The 20978-nt window shown below is 45.8% G+C and overlaps 1 protein-coding gene across 2 annotated transcripts in view; it reads right to left on the minus strand.

Annotated features, from left to right (window-relative positions):
• Positions 1–20978, minus strand: part of NPHP1 (nephrocystin 1) — a 708547-nt gene that overhangs the window by 419156 nt on the left and 268413 nt on the right. For both annotated transcript variants that reach the window (XM_085612188.1, XM_085612187.1), the window contains exon 8: positions 5479–5533. In XM_085612188.1, the coding sequence (XP_085468314.1) occupies positions 5479–5533 (55 nt within the window). The remainder of the gene's footprint in view (positions 1–5478; positions 5534–20978) is intronic.

A 20978-nucleotide genomic window follows, 5' to 3' on the forward strand; every position in this document is an offset into this window, starting at 1 on the left:
TATCTCAGCTTTTTGATTTTCTAGTTTTTTTCCCACAGTGCTTTTAACGTCTTCTAATATGCTGTTTATTACATCTGGAATAGTAACCAGTTTATTTATTATAGGTGCACATGTGCAGTCGAAGTAATTTGAAGCTGCTTCTTTTTGAGCTTTATTTATTAAGTTATTTAACTCAGCTAATTTATGATCAATTCCGGTGACTGCATTAGCCATAACTCCTAGTATTTCAATTTGGGTATCCATTTTATTTGATTGATATGTCAATGCTTCCAGAGTTAGTATTGATGTATGATAAAATATATCCCATACCGATCCTAGATCTTGATTGCCTGTGTTTTTTAGACCTGCTTTATTAAGTACCTCGTTTTTTTTCATATGAGCGTTTATATCATCCTGGGAATTTTCATGATTTTCTGTTTGACTTTTTTCTTTGGCCCAATGTTTATCAATGCATTCAACTTTTTCCATTTGCACGTTCCCTCCTCTGGATTTATTAGTCACTTTTTTCGATTGATTGAAAATATCGTACTCTTGTTTTTCATAAGTCAATTCCCCGTTTAGGCCTTCACTCTTTCCTAATGGCATACTCGACACAAATGCCATATTTATACTCTCCGTAATTGGGGATTGCTTTACTTGGGTGACTTGGTTGACTTCGTCGTCTTTAAGTGTGATATCATATTGTGTATTGGCATTGTCTGGTTCGTTTTTTTCCCCTATTTCGACTTTAATTTCTAGTGGCAAAGGGGCCCCAGAACTCATAAGGTTAACAGGTTTATCAAGCTGTGGTAGATCTTTTATCCACGTTTTCATCCCTTCTATATCCGAGTCCCTCTCTACTGTTTGGAAAAGCAAAACTTGGTTGTCCAAGGCCGTTTTTTGTTCGTTTGTTTGATCCTCTAATTCCTTTTTTTTTTAACTGCTGACATAATCATGCTCACATTCTATATCACATTCTATTTCGATTGGTGATTTATTTCTTACCAAGATGTTAATTGGTTTAATTGGTGTCTGTAATTGTTTTATTTCTAAATTTAGTTCCATTGACATAAGTGCTCCTGTTGGATCTTTCATAAAATCAAATTTCTGTGGTATTTTTATAGATTTTTCAAACATCCGTGCTATCGGTGATATTAGAGTTTGACTTGTTCCTTTTAACTGTGCTTTAGTTTTTGTTAACACATTCGGTGGTTGCATTTTACGGGCTCATCTATTGGGAGGGCCCAGTAATCTTTCCTTTCCTGAGCGCATTCCAAGAATTTTACCTTGTTTATTTTTTATATTTGTGGTTAATTATACCTTAATAAAAGTTTGTATATTGTAATTATATCATGAAATTAATAACAGCCGCTCTAGCTGTGATTTTATAGGCCAACCCGACCCTTGTAGTGCCTGCAGCAAAACTCTGCTATGGTAAAAATATTCTTGAAGCACTCGAGGAAACTCGCAGGGGAATGGACCCGCTCCTGCAGGCGCTGAGGAAATTATAACGGGCTCTCCTGCTGCTAAAGTTGACTCCCGGCTTCTACTGCATTAAATAAGAGTCTTGGCTGCTCCTGCCGCTGCCGGGACTGATTTGCGACTCCAACCGTTGCTGAATTTTTTTTATTTTTCTTATACTTTTTGGTTCCTGTCGCGGCGAAATAGCACTCACAGTTTTCCAGGATCTTCTTACGATTTGACTATGATTTAAAAAAAAAAAAAAAGAGTTCCGCTATTGCAAAAAGTTTTTTTTTCTTTTTTTTCCTTTTCTTTGCGGTTACCTGCCGCTACAGAAAAGCTCTTGTGGCTTCTGTCACTTTAGGATGGTTTGGTGGCCCCTGCCCCTGCCGGTGCTGTAACTGAATCACAGCTCCTATCTACATGGGCAAAGACTTTTACAGGGCCTGCCTCTACAGAAAGGCGCTCACTCACGGTTCCGGCAACCTCTTTCAGGGAAAGGCTCCTGCCACTGCTGGATAGGCTTCTGCTTCCGCTGCTCTTCCTGGTGCTCTTCCTGCTGCTCTTTGTCTTTCCCGCTGCAGGGGGGGGGGCACTCACGGCCTCTCATGAGCCCCCCAGCAAACCTCGATGCACTAGGTCAGGTGCCGGACACCCGCTCCCCTCCACTCAAAGTGCAAACATGCACCGCTCCGCCTCTCAACTCACCGCAAATCGCCACAAGTCGCCACAGCCGCACACAGCCGTACCTGCCAACCGGCCCCTGTCGGGCTCCCCAACCGCTAATGGGAGGGGGCCGAAACCGAGGCCGAGGCTAAAACAACCCCCGGAGTAGTGCCAGCGGCGGCGGCGGGAACAAAGGCGAACAAAGGCGGGAGCAGCGTGAACGGCTTCTTCTCCGATCTCACACCGCTTCGCCGTCAACGCGGTCGTGTGAAAAACACAGACTGGAATTGCTCTCAACACGGACTGGAATTGCTCTGAGGCCCTCTCTATTCTATTGTTTCAAGTTAGTTATGCAAAAAAAACAAGATGTGTACAGTTTTAATGTTTGCTTCAGGCCATTTGTTTACCTAAACACATTTTGCCAATGAAGGACTTGATGGATACAATCCTATTTCATTAGTACATCCACAGATCATCTAATAATACATGGTCCAACAATCCCTAAAGTTTGAATACATTTTTTCAGTTCTTTCTTGAATGGGATTATATGGGATGGAGTAAATTCCCTACTCTGCACCCCATGGGGTGCAGAGAGACAGAAAGACTGATAGGTTTGCCATGGAAGTGGGGGGGCCGCCGACACCATTATTAAAAAAAAAAAGAAAATAATAACATCCCTGAATAACAATAACAGCCCTTATGATAAGTACCCATGGTACTTTGGTATTACAGAAGGGGCAGCAGACGCTTGTGCAGCCCCTTCTGTAATACAGATATAACTGGTACAAATTATGTAAATAATTTGCCTCTGTGTTATTGATGTATTATGGATTCAGGAAAAGAGGCAAGGGGCGCACTGACAGTGCATCAGAAGGAGATGGCGCACAGTTAGAGTGTGCCTGAGGGTGCCCCTCTGGAGGGAGGAAGGGGATCCCATATAACCTCCCTGATAACCCCCTCATAGTCTGTACTCAACTGTAGGTAAGGCCGGGTGCTGTCTTTCCTGTGAAAGGTGGACTGGCTGCTTCAATCAGCTGGTCTGTTTTTCACTAATGAACTGCCCCAGGCCCCTAGAGTGTAGTGAGTTTCTGCCCTGACACCCCACGGAGTGGCTGATTGGGGTAAATTCTCTAACTTTGCCCATGGGTGGGAGGTGGCAAAGGGACTGTTGGTTCCATTTTGGGCGGGCCAGCCCGCTCCCGTCTATATTTATTTTTCAAAACAGATTTTATTTGGTAATTCCGATAGCATTTGGGCGTGAGCCCTACATATATTTGTAAGAAAGCATTAACTTGAAGACACCATCTTTTCACGTTTCATATAATACCTGCGAAAATGCAGGACAATCAACAGCAACAATATGCAGACAGATCCAGAGTCAGCTATACAAAAAAAAAACAGGAGATACATCAGGGAGATAGCGAAGACCAGCGTGGAATCAAGGGGAACCATGTACATGTACCTACTGAGGTATGCCATTCAAGGGTCCACTGGTGGTAAGGGGGGAACCTCAATCCCACGGTACGTTGCCCAGCAAAGTCCAAAATTTACAGTGCTTCTGGGGACAGCAAAACACCAAAAACACAGCTATTTTCACACCCATGCATCTATCCACCCTGTCTATATTTTTTATTCATATCTCCTGACTTCTAGTGGGCTTAAGGCAGATTAGAGTAAACCCTCGATAGCCCCCTTCAAAAAAACAGAAAGACTGTTCCTTTTTTCTATATAACTGCAGGAACACTTGTCCATGCCAGAGTGGCCTCTCCGCCATTCCTTCGTATCTTGTGGGTGAATTCCTACTTGGGGCTCATGATCCTGCGGTAATCCACCAACAGGGATCCAGTAGGGAGAGGTAGTCACAAGTACAAGGCATGGGCGGTGGGGTGGTCACTAAGGGGAGGGAGTAGCCACTTTGCATTAGCTTCAAAAACCAAAAGTCTGAACTTATTGACCTCCAGTGGTGCAGGTGATGGTGTATCCTGCCCCTCCCCCCCACTGGATGTCTATGATGGTCAGAGGGCATACTAAAAAGGTTTGGAGGCTGTAGCTGCTGTGGGCGGGGGGGAATGGCTCGATTTCTGGCTACCTGTCCCATGTGACAGGCACCACAGGGATTGAAGCCAGTTTTCCTAGTTGACATCCTGACGCACTAACAAATCTCAACAAAAAGTTTAAAAAAGGTCAGTCAAAAATGACTGGGGGTAGCTATTTTACGGATCGGAGCTGACTGGCACAGAAAGAAAAGAAGAACTGACGTCAGCACGTTAGCGCTGCGCCTATTTAGGCACTACACGTCACGTCCAGTGCGGACAGCGCAACATGGACCCGAACAAAGCCACCAACTGGCGTACAGGGGACCTGCTCAAGAAAAATTTCCAGATCTAGTCTGACACCTGGGGATCATCCTAAGGTAAGGAATCGATAACTAGAAGTCTCTATCAGATATTTATTGCCATAGGGTGTTAATGAGGAAGACTGGAAGAGCAGGCCTAGTTTATTATTTCCGGGGATATGGGTAGAGGGGCACATTCCTGTGGGAAAGCCCTGAAATTCAGCCGTACTGGTTGGGGGATCATGGGGGTACTAGCGAAAGCTGCAGGACATGCACTGCTCTCGAGTCAGAAACTCTTTATCTTGGGTATATGGGGGAACAAAACAGGCACCAGATACTAATGTTTATTTTACAATTTAGGTAGGACTGTAGCACAACCCAATATTGTGCATCTGTGGGGGTTGCCTCCAATGCCACAGTTGGAGTAATGAAGTAAAGATATGGACTTGTGCATGCCGCCGATTGGTTTGTTTATGAAGGGAGAGGCTGCCGGAGTACATTTGAGAAGGTTTGGGGCCCATGGAGGAATTATAGGGGTAGGTATGTATATGTCTTTGGTGCTCGACAAAGACCATGAAGAAATTATTGCAGCAAAATAATGTTTATGATGCCCGGATTTGCTCTGCAGAGATACCCACCTGAGTACTATGTCACATACCACACCATGTACTTTGTAAACCTGTCTTTATTTAAAATTAATAAAAGAGCTACAAAAATAATAATTTATCATACAACAATGGAGATGCCTCTATCACCATTGTTTGAACACAAATAATCAAGAATAAAGACAACGCATCAGTTTGCCACAAAATCAAGTTACAGTTATGCAAAAAAAAAAACAAGGTGTACAGTTTTAATGTTTGTTGCAGGCCATTTGTTTACATAAACAAATTTTGCCAATGAAGAATTTGATGGATACAATCATGTTTCATTAGTACATCCACAGATCATCTAAGAATACAGGTTAATCAAATACATTTCCATACACTAACCAGGGTACCACAGTAGAGTTGATAAATGATACTTGTAAAACTTGCCTCTGCCACTGGTTTTGTTGCCGGATTAAACTCAGACTCAGAACTTCTTTTGGCACTAAAGTGAAAAAAGACGCTGAAGTCAGCACAATGCAGTTTTAAGATTAAATTTGTTTTTCATCTTAACTTTTCCAAAAATGAAACACTATTGATTGTCACTAGGGACAACAGTTGTATGTCTGTACTTATATATTGGCTTAGTTGTAATTGGATTAATTCTGTAATGTGGTGGTACATTAGTTCTGTGTAATTTCCAATTTTGATACCATGACACCAGGTTGAATAACCAATTCTCTCTTTTGGGGAAAATCTTACTATGAGATGCACTCAAACAACGCGATAAATGCAAAAAACAACAAAGATGATGGCTGGAATGCTTGAATTAATCTCAGACACTGGCACTCGCTCAGGACCGCATCCCAATCCATCATTAATCGCCCACAATGCCACCTCAGTTTGGACCCAGTCTTATGCGAATCACCCTTCACCCTGCTCCTGATGGGAACAGTCCAATCTGACCCGCCAGGCCATGTCCTCTCTAAACTGAACACAAACAACCTACAACCCATTTCATCCTAGTTAGGGCTGTTCAGCCAGGTAAAGCTGGGTTCCAGTGGCACAGTGAGCTCGGGACCCACGTCTGGGCATACCCAGCACACTTAGGACGTCGAATGCAAAAACAACAAGGTGATGGATGGAATGCTTGACATAAACTCAGCCACTGGCAATCACTCGGGCTGCATCCCAATACATCGTGACAGCATGAATGTTTGGATTAGTCGTCTTTTAGCCGATAGCAATCCTGCAAATGCGATCAGAATTTCCAGCTGGTTTTTCGAATGCGAGCAGTAGTTCTTTAAAGCTGCAGCAGCCGGTCAGCATTTTGGGTAGATTTTTTTACTCGAGCAACCGCATGCGTGTTAGGGCAAATGCTTTACCCTATTTGATTATTTTCTTTTGCGCAAAAAAAACACTTTAAAATGTTTTTGTTTACAGGACAGACGTGCCATAGAGACTGGGAGGCTACAGTACATACAGTAGCAACTTCCTCTTCCTGTCCCGAAGACTCCTCCTTCTGTTTTGCACAGCCCATGGTCACTTTGGATTAAGCTTTTGGAGGGAAATCGCTCTCTTTGTCTGCAATCTCTGCTGCATCAAGACCCAAGGAATCTTAACTTTTTAAGAAAAATAAAATAAGATAAGTTTAATGCAGCACTTTCGAAAAAATGTATTGTTATTTTCTTTATTCTTTTTAGTTTTTTTAGTATTTTGTATCTTTGTGAGAGGGTGGCCTGAAGTCTGGTTTGGAGTAGGGGATCATGTGGGATTAACTTTTTTTTTAAGGGAAAATGTTGCCACTCTTTTTTTGATGATTGGAAGCCAGGGGTGAAATATACTTTTTTTCAATTTTCCTGTATGGCTTTTGTCAATTTTGCACCGATTTGTTTATTATTTTACTGTGATGATGTTTTGTTGTTTGGGTCCTAGTCTGCCCTGCAGTAGGCCTTGGGTGTATTTATGCTCTATTTTTTCAATTCTCACTGCGGCTGTGCCATATTCTTTTTAAAAACCTTTAGGAGATTGTCGCGGATGGCCTTGGGTTAAACGCAAAATGTATAATATTTTTGTCTGCATGTGCCTTCAGGTGGATAGGGTTTGGCTGGCTCCTGGGAGTCCAGGTCCATTTAGGCATAAATCTTCCTTTATTCTCATCTACCGTCTTCTTCCCTATGTGTATGTGGGACATGCTTGACACATTGTGATCATGGAATTTTATTTTTAAACTTAATTACATTTTCATCCTTTGCACAGCTGATTTAGGGCCAGATTATGAGTTTGGGGGTCCAGGAACCGCCGTGGCCGCAGTCTGACTGTTGCGAGCTAGAAAGTCCAACTGCTGTATTACCAGATTATCGAGGTTCCTTTTCTAAGACTGCGGTTGAACCGCCGACACCTCCAGCTATCCGCAGACCACTGCGGTTGTGGAAATTCAGCAGCCATAGGACGTTGCCACCCTGACCGAGAACTGGTGGAACGAATCCTCGACCCCCAACATCGCCATAGCCATCCCGGACGGATACAAGATCACACGCAGGGACCGCACCAATGGAATCGGAGGAGGAATAGCCATCGTTCACCCTCAAGATCTCCACCCACTCAGACGACACCCTCAGCACCGCCGAACACCTGCACTTCCGGATCCTCACCGACCCCAACACCACCCTCCGAGGGACCCTCGTCTACAGATCCCCCGGACCCCGGGCACAGTTCAGCGACTCCATCGCTGACCTCGCCAGCACGCACGCCATCGCCTCCACGGACTACATCCTCCACGGGGACCTGAACTTCCACCTCGAGAACAACAACGCCACCAACTCCGCCACCCTGTTTGACAACCTCGGCCTCAAACAACTCGTCACCGCTCCCACCAACGCCGCCAGACACACGCTCGACCCCATCTTCTCCACCTGCGCCCACGTCTCCTTCGCGAACACCACTCCACTGGACCAACCACCGCTGCATCCACTTCACCTACAAGAAACCCACCACGCACCACCGCACCCAACAGCTGCCCTGCCGCTGCTGGACCAAAGTCACCGAGGACCAGCTGACCACCACCCTCGCCCAGAACCCACCCACGGACGCCACCGACCCAGACGCCGATGCCCGCAACCTCAGACAATGGCTCAACGACTGCGCCAACACCCTCGCCCCGCTCAAGAAACCCTCCAACAGCCGCACCAGCAAGAAAGCCACCTGGTTCACCGAAGAGCTCCAGACCTCCAAACGAGCCTGCCGGAAACTGGAGAAGAAATGGCTCCACAAACAGACACCGGACAGCCACGCAGCCCACAAGGACGCCACCCGCAGACATCACCACCTCATCAGATTAGCCAAGAGATCATCCTTCAAAGCCCGCCTGGACAACAACGCACACAACAGCAAAGAGCTCTTCAGCATCGAGAAGGAACTCTCCAACCCCAGCGCCAACGACATCCCGCCCTCACAAGAACTGTGCGACTCGCTGGCCGCCTTCTTTCACCGCAAGATCGCTGACATCCACGAAAGCTTCAACACCACGACCGCCCCGACAACGCCAAAGCCCACCAGCCCTTCGAACACCACCCGCATCAACGGCCTGACCTCCTGGACCAACCTCAATGACGACGAGACACACAAGATCATGAACTCCATCCACTCAGGATCACCGTCAGACCCCTGCCCACACCACATATTCAACAAAGCAGACGCAACCATCGCACCCCAACTACGGAAGGTTATCAACACCTCCTTCGAGACAGCTACATTCCCGGAAAGCTGGAAGCACGCCGAAATCAACGCCCTTCTCAAGAAGCACAAGGCGGACCCCGAGGACCTCCAGGACTTCCGGCCCATCTCCGTACTCCCGTTCCCGGCAAAGGTCATCGAGAAAATCGTCAACACGCAACTGTCCAGCTACCTCGAGGACAACAACATCCTAGACCCATCCCAGTCCGGATTCAGAAGAAACCACAGCACCGAGACGGCCCTCATCGCTGCCACAGACGACATCAGGCTCCAACTAGACAACGGCAAAACATCAGCCCCCATCCTCCTGGACCTGTCAGCCGCCTTCGACGCGGTCTGCCACCGCACGCTAAAGACACGCCTCCAAGAAGCCGGAATCCAAGAGAAGGCCCTGGACTGGACCACGTCCTTCCTCTCCGGAAGAACCCAGAGCGTCCGCCTCCCACCCTTCCGATCCCAAGCCACCGACATCATCTGCGGCGTACCCCAAGGATCATCCCTCAGCCCGACGCTGTTCAACGTCTACATGGCCCCCCTCGCACACGTCACCCGCCAGCACAACCTCAACATCATCTCCTACGCCGACGACACCCAGCTCATCCTCTCTCTCACCAAGGACCCGCACACCGCCAAAACCAACCTCCACGAGGGAATGAAGACCGTCGCCGAATGGATGAGGAGCAGCCGACTAAAACTGAACTCGGACAAGACGAAGGTCGTTCCTCGGACCCACCCCCCTCAGCCTGGGACGACTCCTGGTGGCCGACCATGCTGGGAACAGCACCAACACCCACCAACCACGCACACAACCTAGGAATCATCCTCGACTCCTCCCTCTCCATGTGGAACACCCTCCCTACCCACCTTCGACAGACCCAAGACCTGCTCACCTTAGAAGACTCCTCAAGACCTGGCTCTTCGAGCAATAGCAGCACCCCCTCCCTCAGCGCCTTGAGACCCTCACAGGTAGGTAGTGCGCTCTACAAGTACAATGATTGATTGATTACAGGAGTCTCACCGGTGTCCGTATTACGAGTTTGCTTTCCGACAATTCGAACGTGGCGGTGGGACTGCCATCTTAAAATTGGCGGAAACTAAGGATTTGGGGTTTATACTCACCCCTTTCCTGTTCTTCCTATCAGAATTTGACGTGGATCCCAGTCTCCAGGTCCCCCCATCACAGCAACATCTTTAACGCGACGATTAGGACCCTGTCTGTGGCGATACAAAGGTACGTGCTATTTGTACCATATACAGATTGCACAGTACACAGGTACGTGCATTTTGTACCATATACATATTGTCTGGACTGTCCACATATGGGTCGGACTCCGGTAATAGGTTGGGGTATTTTTCCACATGTATCATGCGTATGTGTGTATTCAACGCATATGCAGTCAAAATGCTAATTTAGGCATCGATATTTATGGAAAACCATTCACCACTGCCGGAAGAACTCCGCAGCCACAGCGCGGATACCGCAGTCAACTAGTAATACGGTGGTAGGAACACTGCCGGCACTGCAGTCTTCTAGAGGACGCAACCACGGTGTTTGGGCAGTCGGACCACCAAACTCGTAATCAGGCCCTTAATGGTGGTGGGTAAAGGGTGGTGAATGCGTGGGCTTGACACATTGGGTAAATAATATTTTCACAATCATTTCCCTGAGATGCTACAAGATGTTTTTGTGGGGGAAGGTGCTCCAGGCAGGGCAGGGCAGGACAATTGTCTTCTTTGTTCTACATGCCTTCTACTTTGCTGGCCATGTGTTGGTGGCCATTTCGTTTGGCCAGTTTGACCTATGTTTGTCATAAGCCACCATTTTGTTTTTGTCCTCTATGCCTCCTCCTTTGCTGGCAATATGGAGGTGGCCATGTTGTGTAGCCAATGTGTACTGTGTTTTCGTAGGCCACCATTTTATCTGCTTGCTGTACATGCAGCGAGTATCATCCTGTGAAGTTAGGGTGGGGTGTTTTGGTGTCCATTTAGTATTTGTGATCAATGCCTACATGAACTACCTACCGCCAGTGTGTGCAGTCAGTGTGTGTGTCAATCCATTTCTTTCACTTTTACAAGCCATTTTCTAGGAGCATTGATAGAAGAGGCCTATGACATTTGTATTCATTTTTCTTTTTTCCTGATACATTTATTTGTGCTTGTGACTAATTAGAATTGTGTCCAATGGCTATGGAGGGGCACCAGTAATTATTTAATTTAATTCTTTCAATATCTGTCTGCCTTCCATACAGTCCTCATGGGCCCTGAAGGGGAACTAGCAATTATTTAATGATCTTTTTCAATGTTTCCTTCCTCTACTGGCCCCCCATAGAGTCCCCTGGGACCCAGAAGGGCACCAGCATTGTTTTCGATTTTTGACTGCCTACCAAAGGGTATCATCCCCCTGGACGGACACCGGCAATTAATTAAATTGTTTATTTATTGTTTCTGTACACCTCCTGCCTCTCATAGGAGTCAGCAATTAATTAAATAATTTATTCAATTTTTCCCTGCACCATATAACTTCCATAGGGGTACTACAGCTCTGGAGGGACACAAACTAAAATTTCCATGTGAAATGATGTTGTGAGTAAAATAGTTTATGCATGGTTTGGGTACACTATTGCAAAGCATTTGAGATGATGATGATGACTTCACTTGTGTTACATTGACTAGATTCTGATTGCCCACGTTTCACAGACTTATGTGTTGCTCATAGGTGCACAAGACATCACACACTGTACTGATACAGATAATGACACCTGAGTCCTCCTCTACTAAGTGCTTCTGCTCGCAGTGCTAAGTGTCAAATGCAGCAGGTGGGGAGGAGAATAACCCTGTTGACAACACTGGTATCAAGCCCTCGTTCTTTTTTAGGGAAAGTGATGTACCTGTTGAATCCTCCTCTGGGAAGAAAGAGGCTTGGGGGATCACTCCTACATAAATGGCACCACCACCACCAAAACCTATATCCATGTCTCTCAGGTGCTGCAGTGACTGCAGTAGTACAGAGCAGTGAAACTGAAATGGAATGTTCTCAGCCACAGATCAAATCATTGCAGGAAAGTCGACAACAGGTGCTGCAGTCAACAAAAGATCTTACGTGGGGGGTGCTAGAGAACTGGGTCACAAGATGGCCACCACTTAGAGAATCTCTGCTGGCCTCAGAGCTTATCCTTCATTTATCCTGTGATAAAAGGGACATCTGGACCTGTATGGAGGCGCCCGCACACCCCCTGCACTATCGCATTTGATACACCTGTTTTTGAGGACTGAAAGACAGTGGGGAGTGGACACTCTGGCGCTAGTCTGGCCAAGCCTTATGATGGACTTGGTGAACCTGCAAGGACATGTTGCGTGGCTCCCGAGTCTGGGAGAGCATCAGCAGCCCCCAGGACAGAATTCATAAATTCTCAGAACAGGGCTTGGCCACTTGGGAAGAGGGGCTAGCGAGGACGGTCAAGGCCCTGCCGAGTGGCTGCCGGAGTGGGGATGGTCGTCCGACCCATGCTTGGCTCACAGAAAGTAGGCCGGGGGAGCATGGGCCATCGGCAGCGGTGTGTAGATTTGCGGCAGCCCAAGTATGCGGAGGAGATTATGTAAGACATGGCCATTATCCCCTAATGCTGCGATTGCAGCGTGGCTACTGCCTAAAATGATGAAAGCTGCCCTGAGCTGCAGGGACTGAGTCCTGGGGAGTGAGGCATACGGAGGCTGGCTGACATTTGGCTGGTGGCCCGCGTGATTGCATTGCTCTTTGTTCTGCCAACTGGGGGCCCGGGGATGAACTGCAGATCCCTACAAGAGCGCCGCGGTGGGTGGAGGCACTATCTGGATTCTCCTCCAAGGCGCTATCTGAAATAAACTGCAAGCCCGTACGCCTTCTGAGCCGCGCTTGAGGTTGAGGTTTTGTTGATGCTGGCAGCGTCTTGTTTACAAATTATTAAGTTGCATCTTTCCCTTTCTTGACACTCAGTGTGCTGATGTAAGTTCTCATGCATGACGGCTCCCGCGCATGCGACCGGCAATAGCATACTCACACATACGTTTGAATGCAAACACTTGTATATGTAACCTGGAATGTACGGGGTCTCAACGATAGGCATAAGGTGAGGAATTGCGGAAATCGACAGAAATCGCTATTAGCATGAGCTGAAGCCATTTTGTTTTGGCATCCATTTTAGTTAGCCATGTGCTTGTCATGTGCTCCTTCCATCTTCACTGTCGCCTGCTTTGCTATTCTGGCTGAGTCATCAACTATAGTTAACTCCTTCAGTACTGAGCTAGAGCACTGTGCATGCTCAGAAAGGCCTGTAGCTGCTAGAATGCACCTGTTTAGAGTGTAACTGTCAGGCTCGCATCTTTTTGAGTCTCCATGCTTACACTGCAACAAAAGGTGTATAAAAGCACCCTGGTTTCTGTATTCCATGTACTGCCTCATACATTGCCTGAGGGTTCTGTATCGATGTAGTCCCACTCATGAGTGATAATAAACTATTGTTTTGATATTACAGCTTTCATGCCAATCTCTATTTTGTTGGTCTGAGGACATAAGGACAAAGAAGGGCAAACCCTTGCACTGGTGGGCCCCTGAAAAGGCTCACTTCTACAAATTGGCACCCGCCATGTGGGGCTCATCGGAGACGCGGCCGCCCGACAGAGTGGTCTTGACGGAGGTTTGGAATTTTGCTGAGGACGTACGCTGCACGAGGAGACCCTTGTCATTGCAGACCAAAGTGCTTTTCCGACTTTCCCGATTTGACCCTCCAGGTGAAGACCGGTCCCGACTGAGATCCCTTTGGCGTTCGTCTTACAGTGACCATTAGGTCGAATTCAGAACTTGGCAGTTGGAGGTTGGAGACTTTTGTTTGGTAAGGTCGCTATAGCGGCACTCTTGATTTCTGGTTTGTTTGGCCAAAATTCTGGTTTGGTTTGGTTAATATGTACCTTGCAACATACATAGGCAGGCAAAGAGGAGATTTTTCTCTAACTTTTTAATATTTGGAACGGTACTGTATTTGTGATTAGTACCCTTTTGCTATAATATTATATTTACTATAATAGTTTTGGCATGCCTGTTTCTAGCACACTTCGTAAGATGTGTTGCTTTCTTGGAGGTACCTAAATGGATTTAGAATGAAGTAAGCTGGCTCCCCCTGAAGGGACACCGAATAGGTACATGTACGTTAAACACGGTATTTCTTCCATAATGTATAGTGCATTGTGGAAAAAATACACAAAAAAGGATCCTGATTTACGATGGCCACTAAATGGGCCATTTGATCTTAGAAAGATCCAGTATGTGGAACAATGTGTGTTCAAGCATAAAAGCAGACAAGGTTTGTTTGATTGTGTACGAATGTGGGAGAAAGAAGCGCATGAGAGAGTGAGAAAAGAGCAAGCTATAGCAGATAAAGAACAGCGCAAAAATATCTATATGAAAGCGCTGGAACTGAAATATAAAGAGATGAAAGAAATGAAAGAGGATTGGGAGCGCTATCTAGAGGTAAATGGTCAGTACCCTGTCCGGCGCCCCCTTTATCCTGTACTTCATAAACCTCAGGATGATTCAATTTTGTTAGATCGATCTCCGCCCCCATATACTTTTTCCTCTGCCCCTGAGGACGATTTAGATATCGGTACATCTTTCTCAGGTCAGAAAGGGACAGATGCAGAAGGTGGACGGCCGACTCGCGCTCTGCGGCCTGCTGAGCATGCGGCCGCTCTTAGATCTGCTGCTCATAAAGCAGCTCGCGGTCCCACCTCTCCTCCAGACCTTATAGCGATGGTTCTGCAATGGCCAGAATCAGAGCAGATATATTTTGCAGAGTCGTTTACTTAATTTTAGGAAACATTCCGATGAATTAGAACCTGCTGATCATAAACAATTGAATGATGGTCTTTTTCTCCCTTCTCAGGTGGCCGACTTAATTAGACGAATGGTTAAACTACGAACTGATGAATTCCGTTTGCGAGAGGAGAAAAAGACAGCTGGTACAGTTCCAATTGAACAAACAGATCAGACCCCCGTGTCACATGATGAAGATCCAGGGGCAGATAAGGAAACCAGTATTTCTGTAGTTCATAGGAAACCAATGCGTGAAGCTGCGCCTTTATATGTTCCTCCTAGGGGTGCGGGTACAAGTGACAATAAAGATTCAAATGATGTGAAGGGATATTTTGTTTATAATTGGGTTTATACTTCTTGGAGTAGAGCGGATGTCATGGCTCTTAAAGCTGCTTTGCCTGACCCACGGAAAAATCCGGCTGCTTTTTATGAGGAAGTTGAAGGAACTACTAGTTCTTGCACTATGACTTTGCCTGATACTGACATGTTTTTCAGGCTTATCTTACCCCCTGATATGTGGAGATCGATTCGGAAAATAGACGATCGTACACCTTTCGGAGATAATTGGATAGAAATAGAGAGATTAGACACAGCACGAGAACCTGCTCAGAAACCGCAACAAGAGATATTAGTCCTCCCAAAGGCCATAATAACTAAGTTGAAAACTCTTATACCTCCTAAAAAGATAGATTGGACTATGTTGGCATCTTGTAAACAGAAAGTGGACAAATCGGTTTCTGATTTCTTTACACGTTTTGAGGAGACATTCCATGACTTTAGTGGGCAGTCATTGACAGATGACACGGGCAAGCATCTGTTCGTTGACAAATTTGTCTCGAACATGTTGCCAGGAATAGCTAGTCGCCTAAAGACCAGCGAGAGTTTATGGACTACGTCTTCCCCAGTCTCTCTTTTGACTATGGCTCAGTATTATGAACGGTAGGAATTGGAAGCAATGGGCAATGAGGATAAAAAGGCTAAGGACTTAAAGACGAAGGTTATGTTAGCTCAGGTTTATGGTCCATCTTATAGAGGTGGTGGTAGAGGCAGACGTGTGATGTATCATCCTGGTGCACCCCCTTTCCCTTGAACAACTTTGTCTTCTGATCAGTGTGCTTATTGTAAGGAGATTGGACATTGGCGTTTTGAGTTCCTCCTTTTGCAAGGACAGCAGTATCAGCGTGGTAGAGGACATAAGAGAAGCCGCCCAGGGAACTTATGAAATAGGGGAGGTATGGATGATCGTACTAGGTTTTAGGCAGTTGAGCATTTTCAAAATTCCTCTAACACTTTTGACAGGCGAAATCAATATAAAATGTCCGATTATACGACTGAGGATTTGAAGGACTCTAATTATGCATAGGAATGCCTAGGCTGGGGTAAGGAACCAGTTGAAGTCCCAGTAGATCAGAAGGGTCCCTATGTCGATGCAAACGTCTTGGGTTCTACTGATTGATTTCTGGTTGATTCAGGAGCTACTCATAGCGCCCTGTCTAAACAATTGGTTCCTAGGGCTCCCCTGTCTGGCTTGACAATAACATCAATAGGATTCGATGGGACACCTTCCCTTAGCCCACTGTCACAGCCATTTGCATTTCATGTTGATAAATTCACTGCCGCATGTCCTTTTCTGCTTCCCCTAACAAGCCGGACAACATTGTGGGTCTCGATATGCTCAAACATTTTCATGCTACGACACGTTGTTCCCTAGAAGGTGTGCAAGTTATTTTGAATGATAACTATCCTATGGTTGAGAAGTGTTGTCTCATTAGAAAAGATATTGCTTTGGCATCACTACCTAGTACCTTATGGGCTACATCAGATACCGACGTGGGACAAATGGTTATCCCACCAGTCCATATTCAAGTAAAGGAGGGAGCTTCATTGCCTCAACTGCCTCAATAAAAAATATCTCAAGAAGGTGAAGTGGCACTAATACGTATTGTTCAAGATCTGATTAGAGTAGGGGTTGTGGAAGAAGTCTCTTACAATATTTGTAATAGTCCTATCCTTCCCATTCTGAAAAAAAGACGCTGATACTAAAATATACAGGTTTATCATTGACTTACGAGAGGTTAATAAGATTTTAGTGCCCCAATAACTTGTAGTCTCTGACATCACGACACTTCTTACTATGGTTCCTCCGACTGCAACTACATTCAGTGTAATCGACTTGAAGAATGCTTTCTTCTCGATACCTATTCATCCTGGCAGCCGTTATCTGTTCGGCTTCACTTTGAATAATACTCATTCAGATTTTGTAGATCTCCACAGGGGTATACAGAGAGTCCTAGCATCTATAGCCAGGCATTGAAAAGACAGCTTGATTATTTTCCTGTACCGAAAGGGGTGGCTCTTATTCAATATGTTGATGACATCTTGGCTGCTGATACCCCTGAACGGTGTGAAGAAGGGACTTGGTCATTGCTATCATTCCTTGCATCTCATTATCATAAAGTCTCTCAGAAGAAATTGCAATATTGTAGACAGCAGGTTACCTATTTAGGTCACCTCCTGTCTAAGGAGGGACGTGCAATCACATCAGACCGCATTCAAGCCATTTTAGACACACCTGTGCCCCATACTCAGATGGATGTTCATGTACTGATTGGTCTTACTTCCTTTTGTAGGCAGTGGAGTCCTAGTTTTTCTTACATTGTTAAACCCTTGTTGGCCCTTTTGAATAAAGACACTCCGATGCCCCTCCCATGGACTACTGAATGTCAGGATGCTTTCCAGAAGTTACGTCAAGCTCTTTGTTCTGTACCAGTATTAGAAACTCCAGACTACACTAAGTCCTTCACATTTTATGTACACAAGAGGGACGGTTGTGCTCTCTCAGTTTTAGTACAGGCACAAGGTGATAAGCAGCGTCCTTGTGTATATTTCTCAGCTGTCCTTGATCGAGTGGCCCGTGCTTTGCCTGGGTGTTTTCGAGTGGTGGCGGCAACAGCTGTGCCCATACGTCAAAGTGAGGGAATAGTCTTATCACACAGATTGCTTGTGTTAGTGCCTCATTCAGTCGATGCCCTTTTAAACCAGACGAAAATGCAGCATTTAACTAGTTCTCGCTTGACAGGATATGAATTGACACTCTTGGCCCCTCATATCACACTGAAAAAATGTTCGACTTTAAATCCCGCTACACTATTACCATTTCCAGCTATTCAGTCTCAGTCACAAGAGTCTCATGATTGTATATTTCTTACTGAAGAACAAACAAAGGGTCGGGTTGACCTACAAGATATGCCTCTTTTTGAAGTTGATGGGGAATTGTGGGTTGACGAGTCTTGCTTGAAGTTGCCCGATGGCACGACATCAGCTGCTTATGCAATTACGACACTTCAGACAGTTGTTGAGACAGCTCGCATCCCACAGAAGTCAGCTCAGGCAGCTGAGTTGATAGCACTGACAAGAGCATGTGAGCTTAGCACAGACCTGTCTGTTAACTTCTACACCAATAGCAGATATGCCTTTGGAGTGGCTCACGATTTTGGGCTACTCTGGAAGGAAAGAGGCTTCCTTACATCACACGGGACACAAATAGTGCATGGGGAATTAGTAAATAATCTCCTTACTGCTTTGACATATCCTAAGAAAGTAGGGATTGTTAAGTGTAGCGCGCACAAGAAAGTGACTGATAAAATAGGACAGGGCAAGGCCTTCGTGGATCACACAGCCCATGAGACTGCAATGCAGTGAAGTACTACATCCATGTATGTGGTTAAGTCACAGGCTGAACGTTGGCATGATGCCAGGGAAGAAGTGCTGGATATGCAGCGATCTGGAGAAATAAAGACATGACCAGGTGGAGACTACCCACAGCCTATTTACACCCTATGATTCATATGGCACATGGGCCGGCACATGTTGGAGCATCCTCCATAGTGAAGTTACTTACGCAAGTTTGGGATCATCCAGAGATTGCCAGCATGGCTAAAAAGATAGTCCAGTCTTGTCTGATTTATCTCCAGTATAATCCTGGAAAGGGAACATGAACTTCAACAGGAGGGTTTGCAATACCAACTGCACCTTTTGAGGTTCTGCAAATGGATTATATCCAGCTGGAACGCTGTAATAACTTAAAGTACGTTCTAGTAGTGGTCTGTGCCTTTAGTAAATGGATAGAGGCATACGCCACGAAAGATAATACAGCTCTTACTACAGCAAAGGTGCTTCTAAAGGAGTTTTTCCCCAGATTCGCCGTTTGTCGAGTTTCGTGGCGTGACAATGGACCCCATTTCTTAGGGCAAGTTGTTGAGTACCTTATGAAAGGATTGGGAATTAAGTTGCATGCTTCTTTTCACCCACAATCAGTAGGGCTAGTGGAACAATACAATTCTACCCTCAAGCTTAAGTTGGCTAAAATACAGGCTTCCACATCTTTGAAATGGCCTGATGCACTGCCCTTGGCTTTGCTATCCATTAGATCGTTGCCACATACACGATCTGGCCTCACACCGTATGAGGTGGTTTTCGGAAGGCCAATGAATATTTGGGGGATTCCTAAACCACGCCCTATACGTGATGTACCTTGTGTATTGATGAGTGACTACCTGTCTCAGTTAACTGACAGCTTGTCTTCTATTTATCAACAGGTTCGAGAAGCTCTTCCTGACAGGTCGAAGGGTGAGGGTCATGGTCTGCGGTCAGGTGATTTTGTTGTGACGAAGTTCTTCCAGAGAGCCAATTCCCTAGCCCCGAGGTGAGCAGGTGCTCTTGGCGACCAGAACTGCAGTCAGAGTCACCAATCGGAAGAACTGGGCCCATTCCACCCACTGCAAGAAAGTACCGTCCACCTTGGCAGAACCTGCTGCGCTGAAGGACTATCGGGACATCCTGGACACAGAGAGAGGCCAAGCTACGTCACCTGAAGAACCTGAGGAAGTCTTCCCAAACCACACGATCCCTGGTGCATCTCGATATCAGTTACAACCCCGGAAAAGAGAAAGTTTGTTGCCGAAAGAGACTGATTGAGCCACCGTCCTGGGTTAGTGAAGCCTGAGCTACAAAGGGGGGGACTTCGGTTGGGACACTCGTCTCAAACTCAATGAAGAAACCAATGGCTGCCCAGGACTTTAGGGTTCCATCTGCTTTGTTGTTCAACATCGAGATAAATATGCCTATGGAGAAGACATCGACTGCTGCAAAAGTTTGTGATCGAAAAATTGTGTTTATAATTGGGCTTACTGCCATTGTTATCATCACTGCTACAATAACATGGATTGTAGAGGGAGTAGCTCCTGCTCTAAATCTGCTGACTGCTACTACTCCTGTCCCCATGAGCACTACTACTTCACCCTCCCTTATCATGAGCAGAAGCATAGACAGTCTTATCTCAACAACACGTTCATTCAAATGTTGTACCATACACATTATGCTACGAACATTACCAACTGTTGGGTGTGTGGAATGATGCCAGCTCATCAGAAGAAGGGAGTAACGCCTTTTATTCCTCTGCCATTTTCACACAACGGCTCCTGCAGAGCATGGTTTGCGCTGCTAAGGGCTACTCATGTTGCTAACATCACTGACTATGGTGTAGGAAGACTGAACTTTCAGCTAAACAGAGTCTGTTATCCTGATGAGGAAGGAGATCCACATGCCAAAGGAACTGTATGGGAAATTGAGGAGTATCGCCGAGGAAATTCCTCCACACATTATGATTTCCCAAACACTCGAACTGCCAAGGTTAATGGACCTTTTGTTATAGCTGTTACTAGAGCTCAAGCAGACCTGTGTGTGAACAATGTTGTAGTATTCCCGTGGGGAAAAGCGACTGTACTCTAGTGTTTAATATTACTGGAGTAAATAACAGCAGTTTTACGTCATCGCACAATACCTACTTCATATGTGGGAATAAAGGATACTACCATTTGCCCATTGGTTGGTCATGAACTTGCTATGTGTCCTTTTTGCTACCATCTGTGTTTTTGGCTCCTGTATCCTATCATAAAAACTATAAACTGTTTAATGACTTTTCCAAAAACAGATTTAAGAGTACAATAAATCATGATGAGGTAGATCAGACTGACACTGCACTGCAGCAATATGTTGACTTTAATTTGGGATTGTTCCTCTTTGTTGGTGCTGCCTTAAACAGCCGGAAAATTAGACGCTTGACCCGTGTTGTAGAGGCTGTAACCAACCAAACAGCTATGGCACTTGGAAACATCACAGAAGAGCTGCAAATTGCGAGGATTGTGGTGCGCCAAAATATAATGGTCCTCGAGGTCGTGTTGGCTGATCGTTGTGGTGCATGTCGCATCATCGGGAGGAGTTGTTGTGTCTATATCCCTGATCATGCCCCTTCAGTTTTTGTTGCAATCTCTAAATTACATAAGATAGCTGCTGAAATTCATCCTTATTC

This window comes from Triturus cristatus, chromosome 6, assembly GCF_964204655.1.
Source record: "Triturus cristatus chromosome 6, aTriCri1.1, whole genome shotgun sequence".
Lineage (NCBI taxonomy): Eukaryota > Metazoa > Chordata > Amphibia > Caudata > Salamandridae > Triturus > Triturus cristatus.